Here is a 26,130-nt window from a genome sequence, read left to right as displayed (position 1 = left end):
AGCGTGCTTTTCAGGCACTCAAAAAAAGCCCTCCCATCTGCCCTGAGCCTCTTACTAGTGTTTGTTGCGTCCTCCCAACCAATCCCATAACTGGTGATGACATCATCGCCAATTACTTCCAGTGGCACTTCTAATAGGTGGATCATGTGAAGTGGTACAGTGGGGGACAAATGAGAAATGCTGGTTTAGAGGTTTAAAATGAGTAGGACAAATTTATAGAGATAAGGCAATGAAAGTCTCTATTCAACCCACTGAAAAATCCCCAAATCAATCTTCATAACCTAGATCAATGTGCAGAGACAAGATATACGATATGCTGCAGGTATAGGGCAAATGTGTGTTTAATTCCATGATACAGGAATTTATTTATTTATTTATTTATTGGATTTGTATTCCGCCTTTCTCCCCGAAGGGCACCCAACAATCAAGTTAAAAAATACAGATAGACATTAAAAATACAAAACAGTTAAAAACAATTAAAACCAGATAAAATACATAGCAGCAGACTGAAGCACACAGTAAAAGACATAAGGTATAAATTTATAAAAACAGCCCTTATAGTGCCTCGAAGGCTTTCCTGAATAAAAACATCTTCAGTCCCCGCCGGAACTTTAATAATGAGGAAGCTGCTCTCAGTTCATAGGGGAGGGAATTCCATAGTGCAGGTGCCACCACTGAAAAGGCCCTGTTTCTGGTCACCATTCCCTTCACCACTCTCAATGACAGCATAACCAACAGGCCCCTTCAGATGACTTTAGAGAACAGACCGGATTATATGGAAGAAGGCGCTCTCTCAAATCCGCTGGTCCCAAGCCGTTTAGGGCTTTAAAGGTCATAATCAGCACCTTGAATTCAGCCCGGAAATGAATGGGCAGCCAGTGCAGCCACCGGAGTAGCGGCATGATGGAGTCAAACCGCTGACCCCCAGCAACTACCCAAGCAGCCACATTCTGCACTAGTTGTAGCTTCCGGACCGTCTTCAGGGGCAGCCCCACATAGAGCGCGTTACAATAATCTAGTCTTGATGTCACTATGGCATGGACCACCGTGGCCAGATCCGCCTGAGACAGGTACAGCCGCAGCTGGCGCACCAGCTGAAGCTGGGCAAAGGCACCCCTGGCCATAGCTGACACCTGGACATCCAGGAGGAGCTGCGAGTCCAAGAGCAGCCCCAATTTTGTGTGATACAACCTATTTATAGTCTTTCAGGGGCTAGAGGAGATGATGTAAAGATTTCTCCCCACAGGTATCTTTCCTCTGTTCCTTGATATTTCATTTTTGCTGCAATTCTAGGGCTGCTGATATTTATTCTGGATTTTGTGTGATGGGCAAGAATTCAACTGGTACAATCTTTACATCATTACATGCAGAGCAGGTCACCTGTTGAACTGCTGCCTGTTGTGCAGCTTCTCAGCTCTCTGAGATTATGTTACTTCAGGCTTATGCATATGCTTATGTTACTTATGCTACTTCAGGAACGTATTTTTTGTATGTTCCAAAATATAACACACTACACAGGGTAAAACTAAACAAAAGGGTGTTGTAATAAAGAACATTTTAATTAATTAGTCTAATTGCTGTCCACTGCTGTCCATAGGATTGCACTCATCTAGGATTGCACTGATCACTGAAACATACTTTAAAATGTCATGAAGATTCCTATATCACTCAAGTTTTTTCGTAAGAGCTCACAGATGCCAGACAGTATGATTTTCTGCCTGAAGGCATAAGCAGTAAAATTCAACTATCAGCAGAATAATTTGGTAGTCTTGTAATGGCAAATTTGTAGAGTCTTAAATGAATGTAATAAATGAGTAAAGGCAATAAAAATACCTTGTATAAGTCTCTATGGTTTCTAAAAAGCATGTTTATGCCACTGTACAGTAAAGATAAGCAATAACTCCTTTCAGAAAACAACTATGATATTTCTGGACACCAGTCTATCATTTAGCACAGTAGCCTTATGTCTAGGGCCATGTCAAAGGTTATGCTTCTAGCGTGCACTTATTCCCCCCCCCCCCCAAAACAAAAACCATGACATGTGTGAGACAAATTTTATGTTTTCTTTTGCATGCAAGTTACAGATACATGTCAGGAAGGTAGGACCATTCCCCATCAGACCCAGAAACACTGGAAAACATACATTTGCCATCATGTAACATGTGAAGCTGTCCTCACTGGGTTCCCTACCTGTTCTCATGCAAGTGTCTTTCTCTCAAGAGGAAGACTGTTTATATCCCAATTTGTGATGTACAGTTGCCCAGCTGATGCAGGTCTAGACAGGAAATCTATATAACACATATCTTAAACAGTATTTGCTAACAGCTATTCTACAATACCTCCCAGTACTTCTGCTCAATTCCACCAAATTATTATTAATCTAGGAGAATAACTGTGACTAAATATGAGCCTTATAAACAACTCCTACCCTAATTTGTATGGAATATGATTTTATTTCTGTTGATTGTATTTCTGTTGTTTTTATCAGTAAATGTGTCTTCAAATATTACTGTATTTCCGTTTCCCAAGCACAGTATATATGCAATCAAAATCTACATTAATGTTATCCTGCATGCTTCCTACACTGAATTATATTGCATTCTATACAATATAGCTCTCTCCCAATTCCACATGGATATCATAATAATCAAGACAACATTAATGACAGGGTTAAACAAACAAATCCTCAAATGGCCTTTGAAGTGCCACAAGTGGTGGTGAGGGGGGAAGCAGTCAAGGATGTGCAAGTTGGAGTGAAGAATGAAGAAGCCTTGAGCACAAACAAGGTTAAGTGTACTTCCCCAGGGGCAGCCCATTCATGACACTAGGTGAGGCAGGTTGGATGAGTACCAGATTACGGGGGAGGGGGAGAGGGAGGTGGATTCAGGATGCCCTTGAACCAGAGTCTGTACCACCACTTCCGTCCAGCCTTCCACAAATGCGACCCACTTTCCACCCACTAAAAGCAACAAAAGCAGACGATCTGCCACCTTCCCTTGTACCTGGTGCAGTTTCTTCAACTATGGAAGTGCAGGACTTCTGGCTTGATTGGAACTGCGCAAATGAAAGAGTTCCATGTGTGCCATTTTGTTAGGTCTTCTGTACCTGAAGAGGGCATATGCTGCTAATCCTAATTAAAAATGAGCTTATGCAAGAAAAGGAGTTTTCACTTTACTAAAAACATTCCACCTACATAATCCTGAAAACATTAGCCATTAGCCACCAGAATCACTTGGTATAAAAATTGCTCAACAAAGTCACAGTGCATAATTTCAGACCCAGACAATGGCCGCCTACCCACAGGAGTTTGCAGGAATAACCGAAGACCCTCATTATCACTCTGCATACAAGATCAGAGACTACACTCATCATTACACTGTTGCAGTTGTCTCCCAGAAGTTTTAGACATGTCTATTCAAAAGTAAGTCCCATTGTGTTCAACACAATGGCTTACTCCCAGGAACGTGTGCATGGGATTGCAGTTTCAGGCCACAATCCTATGCAGGCCTTACCCTGCCGTGTTCCAGCAAAGTAAGATCCTTTACAGCCATTACAAAGTGTGACATGCAGTTTGATGCAGCTGGAGTGCCACCACAAGCAGTAACGGCAGCCTGCCCATGGTCTTTGGATGACTCTCCAGCACTGGTAAGTCAGCAAAGGGGGGGGGAGGCTGGGAGAGGGTAGGGAGGACTAGGAACACAGAAGAAACTGGGGCAGAACAGAGGGTGGATCACAGCCTGGAAGGATGCATTATCAGTGGCAGCAGTGTCACTAATATCCTATTCCCTTCCAAGCCTCAATCTGCCTTCCAGGGTCCACTTGGACTTGCACCAGCTAAATTGCTGGTACAAGTCTGAGGGCACCTGTTCCAGAGCCAGAAGCTTACCCCCAGGTAAGGGAACAAATATTCCACTCTGCAGCCTCCTGATACCCCCTCTCACTGGCTACAGCATACTCCTTTTAGGCATGGCTGTACCAGTGGGGGGGGGAGCGGCGGGAGAGGATAGGATTAGGCTTTTGATCTCCCAAATTTAACAAACAAAAAAATTAAAAACAGCTTCAGGGCCTGTGTGATTCTTCCCCCAATGATGCTAACAGCAGTTTGGAGGGAGGGGATAATTTTGATCTAGAAAGCAATCTGAGGGGAAAGGGTTTAACACCAGCCCCCCCCCCCACACACACACACTATTGCTCTGATACAAATATCAAAGCCCCATGGTTGCTTTTGTTTAAGTCAGTAGATGATCCTGTCACAGACCTTCCATGTCACATCTGTTTTGGCCCATATTGTAAGGATTCCACCACTAAAGGAGGACTGCTGCCAAATTTAAGGAATATGTCTTTCACATCTGACAGGTACATGTTTGTCGTACTCGAAAGGCAGAACTATACATTCCGCCTCCACCACATGTCTTGTCTTCAGAGCCCAACTACCACTTTTCCTTTGCATCATGGAGCTGGGATGACACACTTCCCAGGTAAGCCCGACTCCGGACATTCATTGAATTGTCTCCTGACCACAGTGCATCATCACTGTGACAGTGGTGTGCCATTGCCGTGAAGTTGGTGCATCATCTTAGTGACACCTGTGTGCCATTGCCATGAATTTGTCACATCATTCATGTGGCATCCGTGTGTCATCGGTGTGATGTGCAAGAAGCCAATCACTGCATCCACTCAGTCCCAACACTGGCAGCCAGAGAAGTACTGCAAGGGTGAATGGAGCAGGGGACAGGTGCAGGGCCACTGAGTGGCCAATGCTGGTGGACACCCCCCTGCCATCCATTTGGAATAAGCAGACGCTCCCAGTTCTTAGCTGTTGCAAAAGGAATGCATTATTAGGTAACACACTTGATAGGGGAGACACATTTGATAATCCTGGAAATCAGAAGGGGCAATGGAGACATGACAGGGAAACGCAGCATCAGTACACATTGCAGTATGGGATTCTCTCCCAGTTCACCTGTGTGGGATACATTTTCTCCTGCTGGGGTGGTGAGGTAGAGCTTTCAGCTAGGTGTTTGTGTGTGGAGATTTCCTAGGGCAGAGATTCTGCAATAAGAAGTCTGAGAAGACAAGAGTTAACAAAATATCTTGCCATACAAGTTGTAAAGTGCAAGAGGTTGTTTGTGCAAAGTGCTTCCTTTGTGTACCAAGTTCCCCTTTGAGAGACCAAAGAGGTAAAACCCCATGCCACCTGTCTTCTCATTTGAGATGTATCTCCTTGGCAAGAGCTTTAATACTGAAGATGATGCACTGTGATTGGATGCCAAATATATGTAGACTGTATCCTGTTCGCCAGTGTGGGAAAGTGGGTGGAGTGGGTGGCAGAAGTTGAGATTTTCTGGTGTTTGCCTCGTCCCCATTGTTCCTTATTGGGTAACTCCTACCTAAGCCATTTCTATTACTGTGGTAGCATTTTCCCAGCATTGGGACTGTGTCCATTGTCTGAAAGGGGAGGTTAGGATACAGTGTATGACAACTCCTTTTCATCTGTCCGACACCACACCCCAATTTTCTCCCTATTTTTGCCACCATTGGTGGCGTTGTGCTGGCGTCTAAGTGATGCCTGAGCTATGTCAATGCAACATTTCTCCATATTTCCGCCAGTGTCTGTGGTGTGCCCATTGGCAGGCAGACTTATACACCAGTGGGTCTGTCATTGCACCATAGTACAGAGAGATGTGCCAGTGTATCTTTAGGATAGGACTGGGCCTTTAATATCTTTAGGAAAATATTGAAATTGGGGGGAGAAAATAGAAAATCTTTCTGGTTATTGAAGTAGCTGAGATAATTTTGAATGTCTTTTCTTTTCAGTTGCTATTTAGGAATGCTGTGTTTCAATAGTGCTTTAACCTTTAAAGCTGAAATGAGAACTCAGCTCTAATTGCCTTGTAGAAAAGAACAACTTTTCAGGTTCTCACTGTATATTATTTCAAGATGAGATCATTTTTAATCAATAGGTTATCATGATAGGCATGCTTGCCTCCAAGGTACTAAACGCAATGGTACTAATATAACACTTTAGGTGTTATAGCTCATTTAAATTCCCAACTAGGAAATATAAAATAAATCCAATACATGTGGGACTTATAAACTAGGTATTGTATAGTGTTCATTATCATATCAACATGAATGTTTTTTCAAGTTTATATTTTATATCCCTCTAAAATATATTGATATATTTTAATATTATATATGATATTATGACCCCATTGGCATCCTAGTCTTGAACACATTTACTTAAAAGCGAAGCAGCAATCCTATGGTGAAAATTCCTTTGTCACTATTTTTTGCAAAACATTTTTTACAGTCATGTCAAATTTTCCCTCTATTTTGGACCCTTCTAATCTTCCAGAGGTTTCTGAGATGCCTCAGAAAAGTTGCTAAATCATCCTAATGCAGTAGCAATTATCCTGTGCTGCCCTTCGTTTGAGCATTTTCATCTTCTACCTTGATTAGTAAATAAAGAAACTAGAATTTGACACTGGATCATGGATCATGAAGCCCATGAGATGATGCCCAAGAAATCCAAGTGATCCCCACATGACCAATTCCTCAGGTAAAGCAGGGTTAACACCCATTGACTATATAAAGAGAGTGTACACATGCCATTTTTGTGTGTTGTTCAGATCTGTAACTGGAAGAAGCGATTGTTTCATGAAAGGGGTGCCCATTTACCATGCTGCAAAAGTAAGAATAAGGAATAGAACCCTGGAACCATAGCTAAGGGGGTGCAGCGGTAGCAATTGCACTGGGCAGCAAGCTTTAGGGGGGGGGCAACAAGCTGAGCTTGACACTAGTGACCAAAATTATGAAAACCTTGGTATGTGCGAATAATACCATCATGTTATATATCACTTGAAAGGTTATTTAATGCTAATGCAATGAAATTAACCTCATTGGAATATCTGTATTCTATCAAACATTATGGCTAATTAACCAGAAATTTTTTATTGTTACTTAATAAATTAAATTTTATTTTGCTGTTCGGGGGGGGGGGGGGCTACAAAATCTTATTTGACTCTGGGTAACAGATGCCTTAGCTATGCCACTGCCCCATTTTTCACTTTTTAAAAAGTCTGGGTGTGACATCACTTCCGGAAGTGATGTCACTTCTGGAACATCATTTTGCACTCAGCACCTGGCTACACTTTCATGAGCTATGTCACTGCCTGGAACAATGTGATTAGGGTAGGATTATACCGAGTTAGTTGTGTTGGAGATTTGCTTTCAGCTTGCCTTTTAACCTCTTCGCCAACCTTTATTACCCACCCTCCCCTTTCTTCTTTTGTTCTTTGATCAATTTCTTATTTTACCACATGCTATCCTCCTTTTTGCCATTTGCAGTGGCTTTTGCCCCTTGCCCTTTTCCATTCATGGACTTGATTTCTGAGCCCTTTCATAAACTTCTTGTACTTTTATTTTTTTAGCAACCTCTCTTTAGCAATCTCTCTTTCTTAAGAAGTGGGTTGCCGCATCTCTCAGACAATCTAGTTCCACTAATGCTTGGTTTTTGGGTGGTGGCAGCAAATACAAGCTTCATTGAAATGGCAGTTTCTTGCACTGCTCATTCTATGATTTGGTGCTAAAGCAGATGTGTGCAGCAGCACTCACCAGAACTCATGGAATCACTAGGCCAGAAGCCCAATCCAAACTTCATGCTGAAACCCTGCATCCACCCCAGGGGTGACATCAGACTTTGGCTAGGTCAAGCATTGGCTAAAAGGTCCATGTCCCTCAGAGGGCCCACTTAGTCATGATGACCCCTGAACTCTCATTAATAGCCGTAGTAGTGCCCAATATATCATCATTGGACACCAGGGGAGGCCAATACAGAGCATCTTCCCATACCCCAAGGATTGTTGCAAATGTGTAGGGCACTCTGCAAAGTGGCACAATTCATATACAATACCCATGAATTCATAATCTCATAAAATGCATGTAGCAATGGGAGCAGTATGAATCAATAGAATTACTGAATTTCTACCCTGGAATCACAAATGAAGTAAGAACATGCATTTTCTTGGGCTAACATCTACTGTAAACTTTAAAACTTTGTAGAGCTCTTTTTCAGAGGGTAATTGCTATACAGCTGTATGTATGTCCTGGTATAATTACTATGAATGGCACATGTTCCTTCTCTTGATGTGGTGAAGACCTAGTGCTTTTTACAGAGCTCTTGTGTTAACTTTTCACTTGGAAATTTACCAGTGTATGACCAAAAGTTTCTCGGCTTATGAATAGGGCTTCTCATGTTGGCAGAATAAAAGTGGGAAAATTTTAAAAAGCAATTTGGGGTTAATTGGGGCAAGCCACTGAAGAGCAAATGTGCTCCAGAGGCACAAGACGATATGAAATTATAATAAAGTAAAATGGAAAATAAAATGAGGCTTGGGACTTTTTTCTCCTTTTTTCAGAGTAAAGATATTTGTCAGTTATCTGGTTTTAATCTTGTACATGATGTCATCTTCCTTTAGATGCATATAATCAGCACATGTCTGATGGTTCTGTAGGGAAGATAAAGATCAAAAGTTAGAATCCTAAAGAAAATACTTGAGTTATAATTAATACATAAATTACTCTGTGGAGGTGTCACCTTTTATTTCAGAGTTGTAACAATACAACTGCATATCAATTGCAACGCCCAAACATGCACACTGACACACCAGGAGACTGTCTGACTTTGAAATGGAAATGCTGTAGACACTTGAAATACATGCTTTCTTGAATCATAGCTTTTCACAGCTTCAGTCAGCACCCTCTGAAACATACTGAAGCAGTTAAAAATGCAGGAAATTTACCATGACAATAAAATTCTGGGAAGGTAGTTAATAGTAGCCTTTGGTCAAAGTGCCTATTTTCTACATGAAATGTTAATCCAAATATGGAGAATCTCAAATGTAATAAATTGACTATCACTACAATGTTAAAGGTAAACTGTGATTCTTAATTTTAAAGTGCTGATCCTTATTGTGTATGCTATCATAGATCCTGTTTCTTTTATTGTATGCTTCAATAAAAATTTAAGATAAGGAAGTTTGTAGAATTTTGGATGTTTGCATTATTTTAGTATGGTATCTACCAAGCTTACAACTCCAGCTTACTTGACCTGCATTGCCTTTAACTGTTTTGAAGGGGCCTAGCAAATACCCTTCAATTCAAGGATTGAATTGGGCACATAGTAAAGCAATCACATCATTTGTGTAGCCATGTGTCAAATATTGCCTGGATACCATCAACCCTCATTCACAACAGTTTCTTCATGTTCATTGGCGCTAACATTAGTGTAACACATGGGTTCCCAAACGGTGTTCTTTGGCCCCCAAGAGCACTGTGGTGCACTAACAGGGGTGTTGTGCGGTTTCTTCTTCCTAGCTTGCTGGGCTGAGATAGCAGGAAATCACAATTGTATGTGAGATTTTGTATGATGGAACTGCCATGACAGGGTGCTGTGGATGAAGGGCACCATGGCAGCAGTAGGTTTGCAAACCTCTGGTGTAATATATTTAGGGATTGGAGCTTAAAAATCACAAGGCCCTTATGCTCATTTCTGTTTTGATGACAATACTGTAGGGACTATAATAATTTATAGCAGTGGTTCTCAAACCTTTAGCACTGGGACCAACTTTTTAGAATGAGAATCTGTCAGGACCCACTGAAAGTGATGTCATGACCAGAAGTAACATCATAAAGCAGGAAAATGTTTAACAATTCTAGGCTGCAATCCTACTCACACTTACCCAGGAGTAAGTCCCATTTACTATCGTTGTTAAAAGCATATACATAGTAGCCTGTGAAAAGTACAGATCTGTAACAGTTCCCCAAATGCAGTCATATACAATGGTAGCATCAAGTCTAATATATTAAAAACAAAATATTGAAATGGAGACCCACCTGAAATTGGCTCATGACCCACCTAGTGGATCTCGACCCACAGTCTGAGAAACTCTGATTTATAGTATCCGTGTTAAGGTAATTACAAGACAGATTTTTGTGCTTTTGTCTGTAAAACTCTCTACTTTACATGCTTTCTTCCTATTCTAGGTAGGCATTTGGTCTTAATGAGTTCAGAGCAGACATGAACCATTAAGTAGATTATTATGTACAGGCCATTTTTAATCATTATGACTGATATACCTTTTTCCTTAGTATAAATAATGATAGCATAATTGCTGAAAATAACAAACAATTTTAATAATTTTGTAATGCCAAATGACTGGACCTAGCAAGGAGGCCATAAAAATGATATTACCTTTTTAATATGCATTAAAATTCTTTCATTTCCCCAAACAGCCTTTCTAAAGGGTTTTTATTCTAATTGGTAAGTGTAACCTAATGGCCAGTTGTTTGAATGATTGACCTATAAAGCCTACAGTCCACAAACCTTTATTACTTGCTGTATACTCTCTTACAATATGCCTTATAGTTTTCTCTTCCTGTCCTTTCTATAACCTTAAGACCCCTAGAAAGGAATAATATCAGAGAATCCCTGAATTTTAGATTAACCCTATACTTTTAAAATGAATTGTTGGTTCATATAAATAGTTACCAATAAACACATCACATTAATTTATATTTTATTTCACTAACTATTGAAAGTGAAATAATCTTACAGCCTGACCTTATCCGGGCCAGCTGACAGTGGAATGCACATTCTCCTGGCAGCAACTGTCTTATAGCAGTTTGTAAAGGATGCTCCAGCAGTGCATGTATTCATGTGTTTCAGGAGTGCCAGTGAAGAAGCTGGCGCGGCTTCTCGTGCAGTGGTGGATCATTATGAGCCTGCCAACAAAAGTAGGCTGGTGGGAGAGGCAGGACAGGGTGGGAGGAGGCTGGGGATTGGGCAGAACTGGATGGGGAGGTGACGAGAGCATTTATAGGGACGTATCAGGTCTGGGAGGGGGTGGGTTCAATAGCCACCAAATCCTGCAATTTTGCTGGCATGGGTCCAAGTAGACCCATGCATGCCACAGAGATTTACCCCTGGTAAATATTTGTACCCTTACCGGAGGAGACCTCCAGGACTGCCTCCCCCATGCAGGATGCAGCAGTAGCCTTTTTGGCACCACTACATTGGTGGGGGGAAGGGATAGGATTGGGATGGATTCACTCACGTGTATATGTATCTTTTTCCCATGTAAAGCAGGTAATATAAAAAACACTATCTTTGTTATGAGGGTGATAGTACAAGTACTTAACATGGGCAGCCCATTCCCAATTGGCCGTCAGGGGGATAGTGTACTGATAGGTAAATTTCTCTTCTTTCTCTAAACCCCATGACAACTCCCCCTCCCTTCCAAAATCCTCCATTCCCAGTTACTTGTTTTAAATCTGCCAATTGTCTCCTTGTACCTCGTTGGATCATCTCTGGTGGAGGAAACACAGGCCAGCTGACAGCCCAACTCGCACTTTTTAATTGTTCATTGTTTTAACAATGTTATGATTACTATAGTTTGTGTTTTTAATGACAAATGTGAGTCAGCTTGGGGAAAGACAGCATAGTTACCCAGATAAATAAAAATATTCTTTTCCAAAGAATGCCTCACATAATGACAAGTATTTATTCAGCCTAAACCATGAAAGATGCTCAGATTGTACTCTGACAACTGTTACAATTTCATCCAATCAAGAAATGAAAAAGCAAAACATAAAACAGATGGACTATGGTCACAAGGATGATTATGGGTAAAATTCACACAGGTTGTAGAAGCTGAGAGCTTGGCTGTACAAAGAAAACGATGAGTGTTCTACCTGCTGCTTGATGCAAGCCACATTGATTGCTTCATGCATCAGCCACCCTGAAGAGAACCATGGAAAACAAAAAAATATTGTTTCCATTTTCCTTTATTTTCTTGTCCTTTTGAGAGCTGAAAAAGAGCTGTTATAAGAGAAGTGAAGAAGCTGGACAGTGCCATCATTAGATTTAGGGAAGCCAAAATGGCCATCTCTCATTAATTTGAATTTTATTTTAAACTCTGATCATGGCATTAATCATACTGATTAAGTGATCAGTGCTTTCAGACGTTGATGTAATCAAGTTTTAAAACTGCTAACAGCCCAGTTCTCACAATGTTGAACTTTACTGAAAGAATGGAGATTGTGCTCCCAGAGCATTTGGCTGTGCTCCTAAAAGCACTCAGTAATCATTGCTGTGCACTTCCTCTGCATCTTTTTATTGTGGATTTCTTTTATCATTCACCTAATGTCACAGAACTCAATGAATGTGTTTAATTTTTACCTATCCAACCTTTGGGACGATATGTAAAAACAAAATTTGAAAAATATTTTGCCCTTAAATGCTTACAAATAAGTTGCTTACCTTGTACACATACACATGCATGCACACACGCACGTGTTCCCTCTTACTGGGTGTGCTCTGTTGTGTGTAACGTGTACACAGAGAACATTTACTGCACATTCAGGAACAAAATGCAGTGGCTTATATAGCACAATTCTGTGGAATGTCATGAAATGAGGAGGGAGGCAAGATTAGAGGCGCAACAATAAATAGCTTTTATTGTGGGGATAAGAACACAGTAACTGGGAAAGAAAATAGAAAAGAAAATGCAATATGATGTGTGCAACAATCAGTCACACAAATAGGGCTACGGTTTCTAGGTAGATCAGAAAGAGGAAATACTTACAAGGAGAAAGGGGAGCATAATGGTCCCAAAAGAAGAAAAAGAAAGAGGAACAAGTCATAGGAAAATCAGGAGGGTTATCTAGGAGGAATAAGGGCTGAAGAATCAGGTGTTATAAAATAGAGAGAAGACAAAAACAAAATAGAGAGATAAAACAACAAAACAAAACAAACAAAAATAGAGAGAAGAAAAAGGTTTCAGCCACAGTGCAAGACCAAGGCTGAGCCTTTGTTCACTGTGGCCTGAACTAGTGCTACAGGTAAGAAGAACCCTAAGTAGGCTGTGAAAGCACTGCATCCTCTTACAGTGAGAGAGCTAGTCTCTCCCACTGTATAATGCCCAACAAGCATTACAAGTGCTCCAGCAGGCTGTAATGCTGTTATTTGGCTCCCTCTGGGTAGTTTAGTACAGGGGTCTCTAAACTTTTCGCCATTTGATGTGGCGAAACGGCCACATCAAATATCTGGCATGGTGTCGAGGGCTGGAAAAAAAAATTAAATATAAAATTTAAATAAATACATTAGAGATGGAACTCAGATGAATGACTGAAATGAATGAATGAATGGGCTCAAATGTCCAGGATTTCTCCAAGCACCAACACAGCCCAAGAAATAAAATGCACACACACTTAAATTGACCCCCATTTCCCCACCCCACAAGCACAACTCTGGTTGTATTTGGTCAACTGGGCCAGAGGCTCTCAGGGGATCAGAGGCTGGCCACGCGGGCTGGACAGAAGCTCTCCGTGGGCTGCATTTGGCCCCCGGGCCTGGGTTTGGAAACCCCTGGTTTAGTGGTTTGAGTAGCTACAGGGACAGTTATGGAAGTCTGTCTGAAAAGGAGGCCTGTGCCTGATCTCTGGACCTCCCTTCCCCCATTTGTCCAGACCAGGGGTGCCCAAACCCCGGCCCTGGGGCCACATGCAGCCCTCGAGGCTTCTCAATGCGGCCGTCAAGGAGACCCCAGTCTCCAATGAGCCTCTGGCCCTCTGGAGATTTGCTGGAGCCCGCACTGGCCCAACGCAACTGTTCTCAGCGTGAGGGCGACTGTTTGACCTCTCGCGTGAGCTGTGGGATGAGGGCTCCCTCCACTGCTTTCTTTCATGTCTGTGATGCAGCAGAGGCAGCAAAGGAAAGGCCAGCCTTGCTTTGTGCAAGGCCTTTTATAGGCCTTGAGCTATTGCAAGTCCTTCATTCATTCATATAAGTTCATCTTTAATATATTAATTTATGTAAACTTATGCAAATTTTTTCAAGTTTAAAATGTAAATTAATTCTTTTTTCCCCCTGCCCCTCCCCCCCACACAGTGTCAGAGAGGTGATGTGGCCCTCCTGCCTAAAACTTTGGACACCCCTGGTCCAGACCATAGGGAACATACAAACTGTTTTGACACATTTTGACAGCTCACCTGCCCTCCTCTGGATAGTAGAATTGAGACTGCTTGGACCAATACCAGGTGTTGCACTACTACACAGAGGGAGAACAAGCTTAGGGGAGTGGAATCATGAGCAGCTGCCACTGAGGAACAGCTCCAAACATCACCACAGACTGGAGGCCCTGGAGTGGTACTAAGGCTGCAATCCTATCCACACATTCTTGAGAGTAAGTCCCATTGAACACAATAGGACTGAGTAGACATGCCTAGGACATGCCCTAAGCCTTCTCCTCCTCCTCCTCCTCCTTTTGGCTGTTTCCATGAGCGATGAGGATTGGTGGTTCCACTGAAAGAGCCTAAGGTTACAATCCTATCCACGCTTTCCTGGGAGTAAGTCCCATTGACTACAATGGGACTTACTCCTGAGTGGACGTGCATAGGATTGGGCTCTGAGGCTGCAATCCTAACCACACTTTCCTGGGAGTAAGCCCATTGACTACAATGGGACTTACTCCCGAGCAGACACGCCTAGGAGTGGACTCTAAGCGAGCAGGCACCAGAAGGGGCGTGTGCAGGGAAGCAGCCACCTCCCTGGAAGGGTCACCCGCCTTCTCCTGTGGCCGGCGCTGCCGCGAGTCTGCAGCTCCCGAGAGGAGCGGCGGAGGCGGCAGAGCCCTCCCGCCCTGGGCGGTGCAGCAGGCAGCGCTGCCTGGAGACGGAACGCCGTGCTGCCAGCCGCCCCGTTGCCCAGAGACAGGACGCGGTGACCAAAGCCACTTCCTTCCCGGGCAGTCGGCGGGGCCGGGTCCACCCCGAGGGGTGAGGAGACGCTGAAGTCCCACCAGTCGGGCCGCCTCTGGTCGGAGGGAGCGGAGCGCGCCCCCTTCGCCTCACTCTCGCAGAACTACAAATCCCGGCATGCAACGTGTTCTCATGCTCGAAGCTTTTCTAAGGCGAGCGGGGCGCGTTGCACCCTGGGACATGTGGTCTTCACTTCAGGGTTTCCTCCTCTGTGTTTAGGGGGAGAGGAGAGGGGGACGGGAGTGGGTCGAGGAGAGGGTCTCCGTAGCTCTCGCGAGATCTCAGGGAGCCCTTTCTTCCCCCTCTGTGTCTCGTGCGGTCTGCTCGCGAGCGCGGCTGCCGCTTCGGCTGGGCTGTGTGGTGCGGTCGCCATTCCCCCGCGTGACGTCATAGTGCATTGTTGTGACTCGGGCAGCGGAGCATCCCTCAAGCTGTCAGCTGTGTCGCCGCTGCGGGAGCGCGAGCCCGAGCGCGAGCCGTCCCGGCCCAGCCCAGCCCAGCCCTCCGCCGTCCCCGCCCCTCCCCTCCCTCAGGGGCTCCAGAACTCCACGTCACCGTATCATTGTCTGTGCGGGACCCTCGGGCTCCCCCTCCCCGCCCCCCGCGTTCCGCCCGCCCCGCCCCCCCGAACCATCTCAATGAGATGCAAACATGAAAGACAAGAGGAAGAAGAAGGACCGCACCTGGGCCGAGGCTGCCCGCCTGGTAGGTGCCCCGAGCGAGCTTTTGTGCGTGCGGGGCCGGCCGGCCGGCCGGCCCGGGAGCGCCCCACTGCCGGCATTGTGGCAGGCGCTGGGGGTGCCGGAGTGCGGCTGCGTCCTGGCCAGCTACACGGGAGTAAGCCCCATGGGCTCTAATGGGGCTTACTTCTGAGTAGACTTGCAGAGGAGCGGCTCTCAGTGGCTGTGCTGCGCGTGGGGAGTCAGTCCCCTCCAGGTTCAGGGGAGCAGCCTCGCATGCATGCACATGTATGTAAGCATGCACGCACGCACATGTTTGTAAGCATGCATGCACGCACGTAAGCATGCACGCACATGTATGCACATGCATGCATGCATGCATGCATGTGCAGGACAAGGCTGGAAGCGGGGGCTGCCTTCAGAAGTCTTTGCAGTGGCGCCGCTTCTTTCAGTGGGAACTACTTTGTTCAGGGACTGCCTGCGTGCTGCTGCCACGTCCCGTAGTGAGGTGGTGAACCCAGGAAAGGACCTCTGGTGTGCAAAGGCCTGTGGAGGGGCTGGGTGGGGGGAGTTCACCTCTTAAACCTGCCACAGGACTGAAGAGCCTAGTTCTTCGGGTGGCATTTAATCACTGGTGCTCCTGCCCCCCTCACTTGATCAAACAATGAGCACTCCTGGTTATTGGGGGTCCTCCTCCCACTGTGATCTGGAAGCTGAATGATGAGGAGGCAGGATTTCCTCCTCACTGGAGCAGTGACTGCAGCGAGGGCAGTGTGTATCAACCCATGGGGTCGTAGAGAAAGGCACCCCCACCGTGGCTGTACCTCTTCCTTAGTGCTTTCGGTCATTCATTCATTCATTCATTCATTCATCATCATTGGGACTGGGGGTGTGTGTGTGTAGGTGACAGCCTGGAGCTGTCCTGATTAGGGGTTTTGTTGTACAGGCTGCTTCAGTGTTCATTTTATTTGTTTGTATATGTGTGTGTGTGCCGCCACCCCCACCCCCCATATTTTTCCACAGGGCACCTCCCTTTGTAATGGTATGTGTGTAAGAGTAATTTCTGTGGAATAGTGTGGGAAATGCCCCCTAGTTTTTGTATGTGAAATTCTCAGACTAACTCTCATAGCATGTGCATGTATAATAAGCAGCGTTTACTTTGATGTACTAATGTAAAGTACCTAGTGGGATTTTTCCATTACATGTATGTGAGAGTGAGCGGAACATCCAGGACCCCCTGCATACTTTTCCACCCTACAAAAAAAAAGCAATGGTATGTCCCTGGTCAAAATGCTTAGGAATTGCACTTCCCTCCATGTCAGTTCTGTGCGTATCAGACAAATTAAATATTCCAAGGTTCTACAGTACTTATATTTTGCCATCTGTATAATAACTGTTGAGGGATTTTCTTGCACCCTGTTATTGGGTATCAAAGGTTTCTAATCTGCCCATTTCAGAATATACCTAAATATTCCTCAAAAGTCTGCTGTGTTTCTAAGGACACTGGTATTTATCAGTTAGGGAAACCTGTCTCTTCTTACCCACTTGTTTCTGTGTTCTTTGATTCATTGTTGTACTGTTTTAGTGTATGTTTAAAAATATATCTATATATATCTATATAGATATATATACTGTATATTATCAGTCTTGGAATTGTGTGGGTTCTTGGAATCCTGCAAATTAAACTGGCCCTGCAATATTGCTGCATGCAGTAGACTGTACACTACAGCGTGTGTTTTTTGTGAAGTTTCAATCTCAGTTCAGTGCAATGATGAAAAGAAATCAGCTTGAAAGATCAGCTGCTGGCCATATAGCTTAATGTTCACACACTGTTTTACCCTATTCTTGTTTTACTTATTTGATAAATGTATCTGTGATATTCATTTTTGTTGCTGTGTCATGTCTGCTCAAAGCACATTCCGTTTAAAAATATGTCTTTGTACTGTGTTCAGTGGGGTGGTAAGGCACTGCATTTGTAGTTGATCTTTTGTGTATACATTTATATGAAAATGTTATTCAAATCTTCAGTATAGCCATCAGCACTAGTGCAATCTATGTATCATGGCATAAAGTTAAAAATTTGCATTCACCATAGGCAAGCAGAGTAACTGTAATACACTATAGTTGTAATGGTGATATGTAACTTCATTAGATGCTGCCCAGTAGGGACAATAATGAAACAATGTATTCTGTTCAAAATACCTAATTTAACTCTTTGATTCAGTGGGTTCTCTTTTTAAAAAGAGTAAAATGCAATGATCCATAGAGGACTGTCTACTGGAAAGTACAAATTGTTGAATATGGCAGACATTGGTTGTATTTAAGGTTTGTAGCTACTGAGCTACATAGGAAGAATATGAAATGCACTTAAAATTCTGAACCAACTTTTACTTTTTTTGTCTTAAAAGTTGCCATTGGCTACTTTACATGCTGTTTGATCTGTCCCTAACAACTGTGGTTGTTTTTGAGAAAGAAGTTGTCAAGAATGGCCAATGTGGTTGTTTATGTAAATGAAGGGATGTTTTAACACAGATTTGCTGATAAGACAGTCCTCATAAACAAAGCAAGAACTAGATTGAGAAATGGAATCTTTCTCATACTTCACATAGCATTCCTCATATGTGCAACCTAAACCCCACTCAGGATTTAAATAATTTAAATTTAAATTCTGCCTTTCTTGTATTGTGGAACCCAAGGTAGCATATGTGGTTCCCAGACAGTCTCTCTTCTAGGTACTAAGCAGATCTAGACCTTATGTACCTTCAGACCATGTTCTGTGATGTTTGCGGCATGTAAAACGTTTATGTGACACTGTATGCATGGTACATCAGAGTGTTTCTCAAACTGTATGAAAGTGCACCCCTTCTAAGCCTAGAAGCCTTCTGTGCCCCCAGTCTAGCTTGCATGGAGTATATCCACTTGACTCCTGCATATTCTGTGCCCTACTTATATGACTCTTGTTTTCCATTTTCTTGTGAAACTTCGGGCGCAATCCTAACCCCTTATGTCAGCATGTTCCAGCACTGGCATAGCGGTACCAATGGGGCATGTGCTGCATCCTGCAGTTGGGTGTCACTCATGGAGTCCTCCTCAAAGTAAGGGAATGTTTGTTCCTTTACCTCAGAGCTGCATTGCCCTTATGTCAGTGCTTTCCAGCACTGACATAAGGGGTTAGGATTGCGCCCGATTGCGCCACTTAATCTCTAGCCTTTGTTAACTGGTCTTCAGCAGTTGGGTACTGGAAACACTATAGTTTACTTTGAAGAACTTAGTAGACTAGCTGCCAACATTTTGGGAACTTCTTGCTTACGTTTTAGCAGTGTTAAAGACCTCATGGGACCATCATTCACCCTGGGAGAGCAGCAGGGAAATTCTAGCCAAGAGGCAGGGAAGGGTTAGTGTTTTGCTTTTGCATCGAGCGGGAGGTGGAGGGGAGGGAGGTGGAAGTGGGCTCTCTTGTCCATCTCTGTAGGAACCGATGATCATTAAGTGAAGGATGGGTGGTCTGATTTTTTTTTTCCTTTGGATGATGTAGGGCAGAAGGAGGAACTCAAGGGGGTTCTTGCCTTAGAATTGGCTGGAGAACCAGGGAGGGGGATAAAGGAGACAGGGCAGCCAGGTTAGCATGCTTTCCAACCTCAGAGAGGAGGAAGCCTCATTGTATGTCTGGCACAAATGGGACTACTTCTGAGTAGAGCTTCAAAGGATGCAGTCCATCCCACCCCCTTGCACTTTGTTTACAGATGGGATGGGGACCTCAGGGGAGTGGTTAAAGAAAACTCCAATGCACACGCACATGCACAGACACACACACGTGCGCGCCCCAGCAACAGCTCTATTTTTTCCCATGGAGCTACGGCTGGTTTTTTAAAGGGAAAGACTTGAGTCTTTTTGAGTCGCCAAAACTCTCTGGGCAACTTGGAAAGTCCACTCTTTAGGACTCATATTTTAGTTGAGTCGCAGGGGTGAAGACTCATGACTAACTGAGTCAAGTTGCACTGGACTCGCCCATCCCTGCCCAGGAATAGTTCTAACTTTGATTGATGGAAATGGAAAAGGTGCAAAAGAGAGCGACTAAGATGATTACGGGGCTGGGGCACCTTCCTTATGAGGAAAGGCTACGGCGTTTGGGCCTCTTCAGCCTAGAAAAGAGACGCTTGAGGGGGGACATGATTGAGACATACAAAATTATGCAGGGAATGGACAGAGTGGATGGGGAGATGCTCTTTACACTCTCACATAATACCAGAACCAGGGGACATCCACTAAAATTGAGTGTTGGGTGGGTTAGGACAGACAAAAGAAAATATTTCTTTACTCAGCGTGTGGTCGGTCTGTGGAACTCCTTGCCACAGGATGTGGTGCTGGCGTCTAGCCTAGACGCCTTTAAAAGGGGATTGGACAAGTTTCTGGAGGAAAAATCCATTATGGGGTACAAGCCATGATGTGTATGCGCAACCTCCTGATTTTGGAAATGGGTTAAGTCAGAATGCCAGATGTAGGGGAGGGCACCAGGATGAGGTCTCTTGTTATCTGGTGTGCTCCCTGGGGCATTTGGTGGGCCGCTGTGAGATACAGGAAGCTGGACTAGAAGGGCCTATGGCCTGATCCAGTGGGGCTGTTCTTATGTTCTTATGATTGATTGATTGATTGAATTTATATCCTGCCTTTCTGTCTCTGTAAAGGGCACTCAAGGCAACTTACAAAAGAAATAATATAAAAACATAAAATATATAAATATGTATAAAAATAAAACAAAAAAACTTTTAAGACAACAAAATGTGTGTTGGCCTGTGTAATCACTGCTAAGTAAGATCTCATTCAGTCTACGAATTACACAGTGGTCAAAAGAATTGTCTCCATTTCTTAAGTATTTGTATGGCATATAAAGAGTTTCATAGAAATGAGAGAGCTTATGCTGTGGCTTAGTGATAGAAGAGCATATGCTTGTACTGTATGAGGCTCTTTTTTAACCGCTTTAAGTCTTCAATTTAGGGATTTTAGGGGGCAGCAGTAGGTTTTAGTTGTGTTAGAAGTCTGAGTGCTATTGCTGTCAGTTAGATTTTAGAATACTGGCCAATTGGTTTTCCTTGTATATAATTGCTTCAGCAAAGCATCCTAAGTAGGCTACAGAAGGGAATCATTGGCAGGTGCTAACCTATATCACATTGGGGAATGAGCAAATTGATGGTATGGTTGATATAATTAGGCCTGCAATAGAGTTACCTGAGTGGATGCAAGGACAGAGTTGACACCTGCATTTGTTGCAGGTTCTGGTCCATGTGTTTCTGTAGCAAATATGTGGGATATTGTTCCTGGTGATTGCCTTTTTCAGATTAGTGGAGCCTGTAACTTAGGATCTGTGAGAAGTATTGTTGTCAAGGTTTGGCTATAAGTCAGGTATAAGGTGACAATATGAGGTATTCTATCATTTTCTTAGCTGGGCCTGTCCTGTAATAGGTTATTCATGAGTACCAGTTTGGTCTTGGGATATTAGACACGAAATATGACATTAAGAACGGCAACATTCAGGATCCAGTGGGAGATTTCAGTCTCCCAGAACAATCTGCTGCTGACCTGAAAGTCACCAGTCTTTAACAAAGGGATGTCGGAGGAAGACTCCAGCCTGATACTGCTGAATTTGAATTCATTAGGAGGTCTAAATTAAGATAATGGTTTTTTATCTTGCTACAGATGTTAATTAACTTAGGCCACAATCCTCACCAACTTTGCAGCACTGACATAAGGGCAACGCAACTCCGAGGTAGGGGAATAAACATTGCCCTACCTTGATGAGGCCTCCATGACTGCCCCCCAACTGCAGGATGCAGCACATGCCCCACTGGCACAGCTATGCTAGTGCTGGAAAGTTGGTTAGGATTGCGCCCTTAGAATAGCCAGGTAGACTGTGTTAATGCCAATTAACTGCTCTTGTGAATTGTCTGTTTATCTTGTATTCATTTAAGCTTTATACAGAATTTTATTAAACTGTACTTTTATATTTGATTACCATTTGGTTCCAGTGCCTTTTTCTTTTTCTGTATACTCGGAATAACCATGTGTCTGATAAAGCAAACCCAGTCCACAAAAGCATACAGGTTGTCCCTCATTATCCACTGGGGTTCTGTTCCAGAACCCTTGTGGATTTAACAAATCAGTGGTTAACAAGAACAGTGGAAAAATAGGTTTAAAGATTCACTTCCAAGTTTCTTGCCCCTCCATTGCTCCTAATGGAATAAGGTTATGCCTCAACATCTGGAGGTGTTTGATTCTGGATCTCCCTGCTGATACCATAAAATGTATTAAATAAAAGCAGTTTAAAAAAATTAAAAGTATGTCCCGATACAATTGTGGTTTAAAAAAGCTTTTCTTACTGTTGTAAAGAGGCAGTTAGCAAATAGAAATGCAAAGGACCACCTGCCTTTGTCTGGCTCAGCTGAAGAAGGGAATGATTGCTTGCATGACTGTCTCTCTACAACAATAAGAAAAGCAGTTTTTTAAAGCTGCGATTTAAAAGTTTCATTTTTCCCCTCCTCCAGGGATCAGCACATTTGCAGTGGCCATTCATGTTGAGTCAAATCCGTAAATAAAAAAATCTGTATATAACAAGGTTGGACCTGTAGTTTAAACTAAATCTGTCTGGTTTGCATAGTTCTGTGCAAATTTTCTGTCTTCAGTGGGGTTTACCCTTATCTAAGTTTGTATAGTATTGTGAGATTATGCCCTAAGCCTTTTGCAGCAAAAAAGAAAAAAAAAGTTGGCTACATCACACCTTAAAGACGAACACAACAGCACTTCCAGAAGTTGTGAACACTTTATGGAGACTAGTAGTCATCTGATGGATTGTTGTGCTCTCTTGGGGTTTGCATTGAGTGCCACATGTATGACTATATGCCTTTGGGGCATAAGTCATGGGTGTGTCCTCGGTGCAAGGAGCTCCAGGAACTCAGGGAATGTGTCTGCTCCCTTGAAACCTTGGTGGCCGACCTGGAGAAGCAGAGGCAGGCAGCGAAGGACCGTAGGGAGACTTCCGGGGACGATCAGGCTTCGTCCCAACCTCAGGCATGCAGCTCCTCAGCTGCCCGGGTGGGAAGTCTTGGGGTTGGAGGACGTCATCCTGGAGAGGAGGGAAACAATCCCCTGGGGGGACCCCTTCTCCAGGGGACAGGTCCGTATCTGAACGCACTCAGGATACTCCTCAGCGGAAGGGGGGTCGGGGGCTTCTTGTAGTGGGGGATTCGTTTATTAGAAACATAGAGAGGGGGGTTTGCGACGGATTTGAGGACTGCATGGTGACTTGCCTGCCTGGTGTGAAGGTTGCAGACATCACTTCTCGTCTAGACAGGCTGGTAGACAGTGCTGGGGATGAGGTAGCGGTTGTGGTGCATGTTGGCACAAACGACGTGGGCAGGTGGAGCCGGGAGGTCCTGGAGTCCAAATTTAGGCTGTTGGGTAGGAAACTGAAAGCAAAGACCTCAAAGGTAGCGTTCTCTGAAGTGCTACCTGTTCCACACGCAGGGCCAGCTAGGCAGGCAGAGATCAGGGGTCTAAATGTGTGGATGAGACAGTGGTGTAGGGAGGAGGGGTTTAGATTCGTTAGGCACTGGGGAACGTTTTGGGACAAGTGGGGCCTGTACAAGAGGGATGGGCTTCACTTGAACCAGAATGGAACCAGACTGCTGGCGCATAACATTAAAAAGGTGGCAGAGCAGCTTTTAAACTGATCCCTGGGGGAAGGCCGACAGGAGCCGAAGGGCATCTGGTTTGGGACTCCTCATCCCTATGGGACGAAGAGGGGGAGGTTAGAGAACAACAAGGTAAAGGCAGAGTAGGAGAAGAAATTTGGAATGGTAGCACGATGGGATGTGATAGATGGTTTGGCACAATGAGAGGATGCGGGGACAAAGGAGCTAATAAGCAGCCCATCCTGGGGCATTCCATGTACAAATGCTTTTATGTGAATGCCCGAAGTCTCCGAGCAAAGATGGGAGAACTGGAATGTCTGGTGATGAGAGAAAGCATTGACATAGTGGGCATAATGGAAACCTGGTGGAATGCGGAGAATCAGTGGGATACCGCAGTCCTGGGCTATAAACTCTACAGGAGGGACAGGGAGGGGCGTGTTGGAGGTGGGGTGGCCGTTTATGTTAAGGAAGGGATAGAATCCAGCAAAGTAGAGATTGAAGGCGAGTCCGACTCTACCATACAATCTCTGTGGGTTAAATTACCAGGCCTGAGGAACGATGTAATACTGGGGGCGTACTATCGTCCTCCAGACCAGAAACTGGAAGGGGACCTTAAAATGAGGAAACAGATCAGGGAGGTGACAGGAGGGACAGGGTTGTAATCATGGGGGATTTCAGTTATCCTCATATAGACTGGGTCCTTTTGTGTTCTGGTCACGAAAAGGAGACCGGATTCCTTGACATGTTAAATGACTGTGCCTTAGAGCAGCTAGTCACGGAGCCCACCAGAGAACAAGTGACTCTGGATTTAATATTGTGTGGTACTCAGGATCTGGTTAGAGATGTCAATGTTACTGAGCCATTGGGGAACAGTGATCATGCTGCAATCCATTTCAACATGCACATCGGGGGAAGAATATCGTGCAAATCTCTCACAAAAGCCCTTGATTTCCGACGAGCGGACTTCCCTCAAATGAGGAGGTTGAAAGGGAAGGGAAGGTAAAAAGAGTCCAATCGCTCCAGAGTGCATGGAGGTTGCTCAAAACAATAGTAATAGAGGCCCAGCGGAAGTGTATACCGCAAAGGAAGAAGGGCTCGACTAAATCCAGGAGGGTGCCCGCATCGCTAACCAGCCAAGTTAGAGAGGCTGTAAAGGGCAAGGAAGCTTCTGTAAATTGAAGTCTTGCCCTAATGAGGAGAATAAAAAGGAACATAAACCGTGGCAAAAGAAATGTAAGAAGGTGATATGGGACGCCAAGAGAGACTATGAGGAACACATGACCAGCAGCATTAAGGGGAATAATAAAAGCTTCAAATATGTTAGAAGCAGGAAACCTGCCAGAGAAGTGGTTGGCCCTCTGGATGGTGAGGGAGGGAAAGGGGACATAAAAGGAGACTTAGAGATGGCAGAAAAAGAGTTCTTTGCATCTGTCTTCATGGCAGAAGACCTTGGGCAGATACCTCTGCCCGAACAGCCCCTCCTTAGCAAGGAATTAAGTCAGATAGAGGTTAAAAGAGAAGATGTTTCAGCCCTCATTGATAAATTAAAGATCAGTAAATCACCGGGCTGTGATGGCATTCACCCTAGAGTTATTAAGGAATTGAAGAATGAAGTTGCTGATCTCTTGACTAAAATATGCAACTTGTCCCTCAAAACGGCCATGGTGCCACAGGATTGGAGGATAGCAAATGTCACACCGATCTTTAAAAAGGGAAAGAGGGGGGACCTGGGAAACTATAGGCTGGTCAGCCTAACATCTATACCGGGTAAGATGGTGGAATACCTCATCAAAGATAGAATCTCAAAACACACAGACGAACAGGCCTTGCTGAGGGAGAATCAGCATGGCTTCTGTAAGGGTAAGTCTTGCCTCACAAAAGTTTTAGAATTCTTTGAAAAGGTCTACAGGCATGTGGATGCGGGAGAACCCATGGACATTATATATCTGGATTTTCAGAAGGCGTTCAACACGGTCCCTCACCAAAGGCTACTGAAAAAACTCCACAGTCAGGGAATTAGAGGGCAGGTCCTCTCCTGGACCTACTACTGAAGGCTACTGAAAAAACTCCACAGTCAGGGAATTAGAGGGCAGGTCCTCTCCTGGATTGAGAACTTTTCCGAGTGGTGAAGACCAGAAGTGATTGTGAGGAGCTCCAGAAGGATCTCTCCAAACTGGCAGAATGGGCAGCAAAATGGCAGATGTGTTTCAATGTAAGTAAGTGTAAGGTTATGCACATTGGGGCAAAAAATCAAAACTTCACATGTAGGCTAATGGGTTCTGAGCTGTCTATGACAGGCAGGAGAGAGATCTTGGGGTGGTGGTGGACAGGTTGATGAAAGTGTCGACCCAATGTGCGGCGGCCGTAAAGAAGGCCAATTCTATGCTTGGGATCATTAGAAAAGGTATTGAGAACAAAACAGCTAATATTATAATGCCGTTGTACAAATCGATGGTAAGGCCACACCTGGAGTATTGTGTCCAGTTCTGGTCGCCACATCTCAAAAAGGATATAGTGGAAATGGAAAAGGTGCAAAAGAGAGCGACTAAGATGATTACTGGGCTGGGGCACTTTCTTTATGAGGAAAGGCTACGGCGTTTGAACCTCTTCAGCCTAGAAAAGAGACGCCTGAGAGGGGACATCATTGAGACATACAAAATTATGCATGGGAAGGATAAAGTGGATAGAGATATGCTCTTTACGCTCTCACATAACACCAGAACCAGGGGACATCCACTAAAATTGAGTGTTAGGAGGGTTAGGACAGACAAAAGAAAATATTTCTTTACTCAGCATGTAGTTGGTCTGTGGAACTCCTTGCCGCAGGATGTGGTGACGGCATGTGGCCTGGACGCCTTTAAAAGGGGATTGGAGAAATTTCTGGAGGAAAAATCCATTACGGGTTACAAGCCATGATGTGTATGTGCAATCTCCTGATTTTAGAA

General features: G+C 44.2%; 1 protein-coding gene across 1 annotated transcript in view; it reads left to right on the top strand.

Moving 5' to 3' along the window:
* Window positions 1–15,229: 15,229 nt before the first annotated feature.
* Window positions 15,230–26,130, top strand: part of ASXL3 (ASXL transcriptional regulator 3) — a 131,975-nt gene continuing 121,074 nt past the window's right edge. The window contains exon 1 of the mRNA XM_066625327.1: window positions 15,230–15,525. Within this exon, the coding sequence (XP_066481424.1) occupies window positions 15,472–15,525 (54 nt within the window). The 5' untranslated portion in view covers window positions 15,230–15,471. The remainder of the gene's footprint in view (window positions 15,526–26,130) is intronic.

Source organism: Tiliqua scincoides, chromosome 4, assembly GCF_035046505.1.
Source record: "Tiliqua scincoides isolate rTilSci1 chromosome 4, rTilSci1.hap2, whole genome shotgun sequence".
In the NCBI taxonomy this organism is placed as follows: Eukaryota; Metazoa; Chordata; class Lepidosauria; order Squamata; family Scincidae; genus Tiliqua; species Tiliqua scincoides.
Note: the sequence above shows the minus strand (reverse complement) of the source record. Positions and strands in the feature narration are given on the sequence as shown.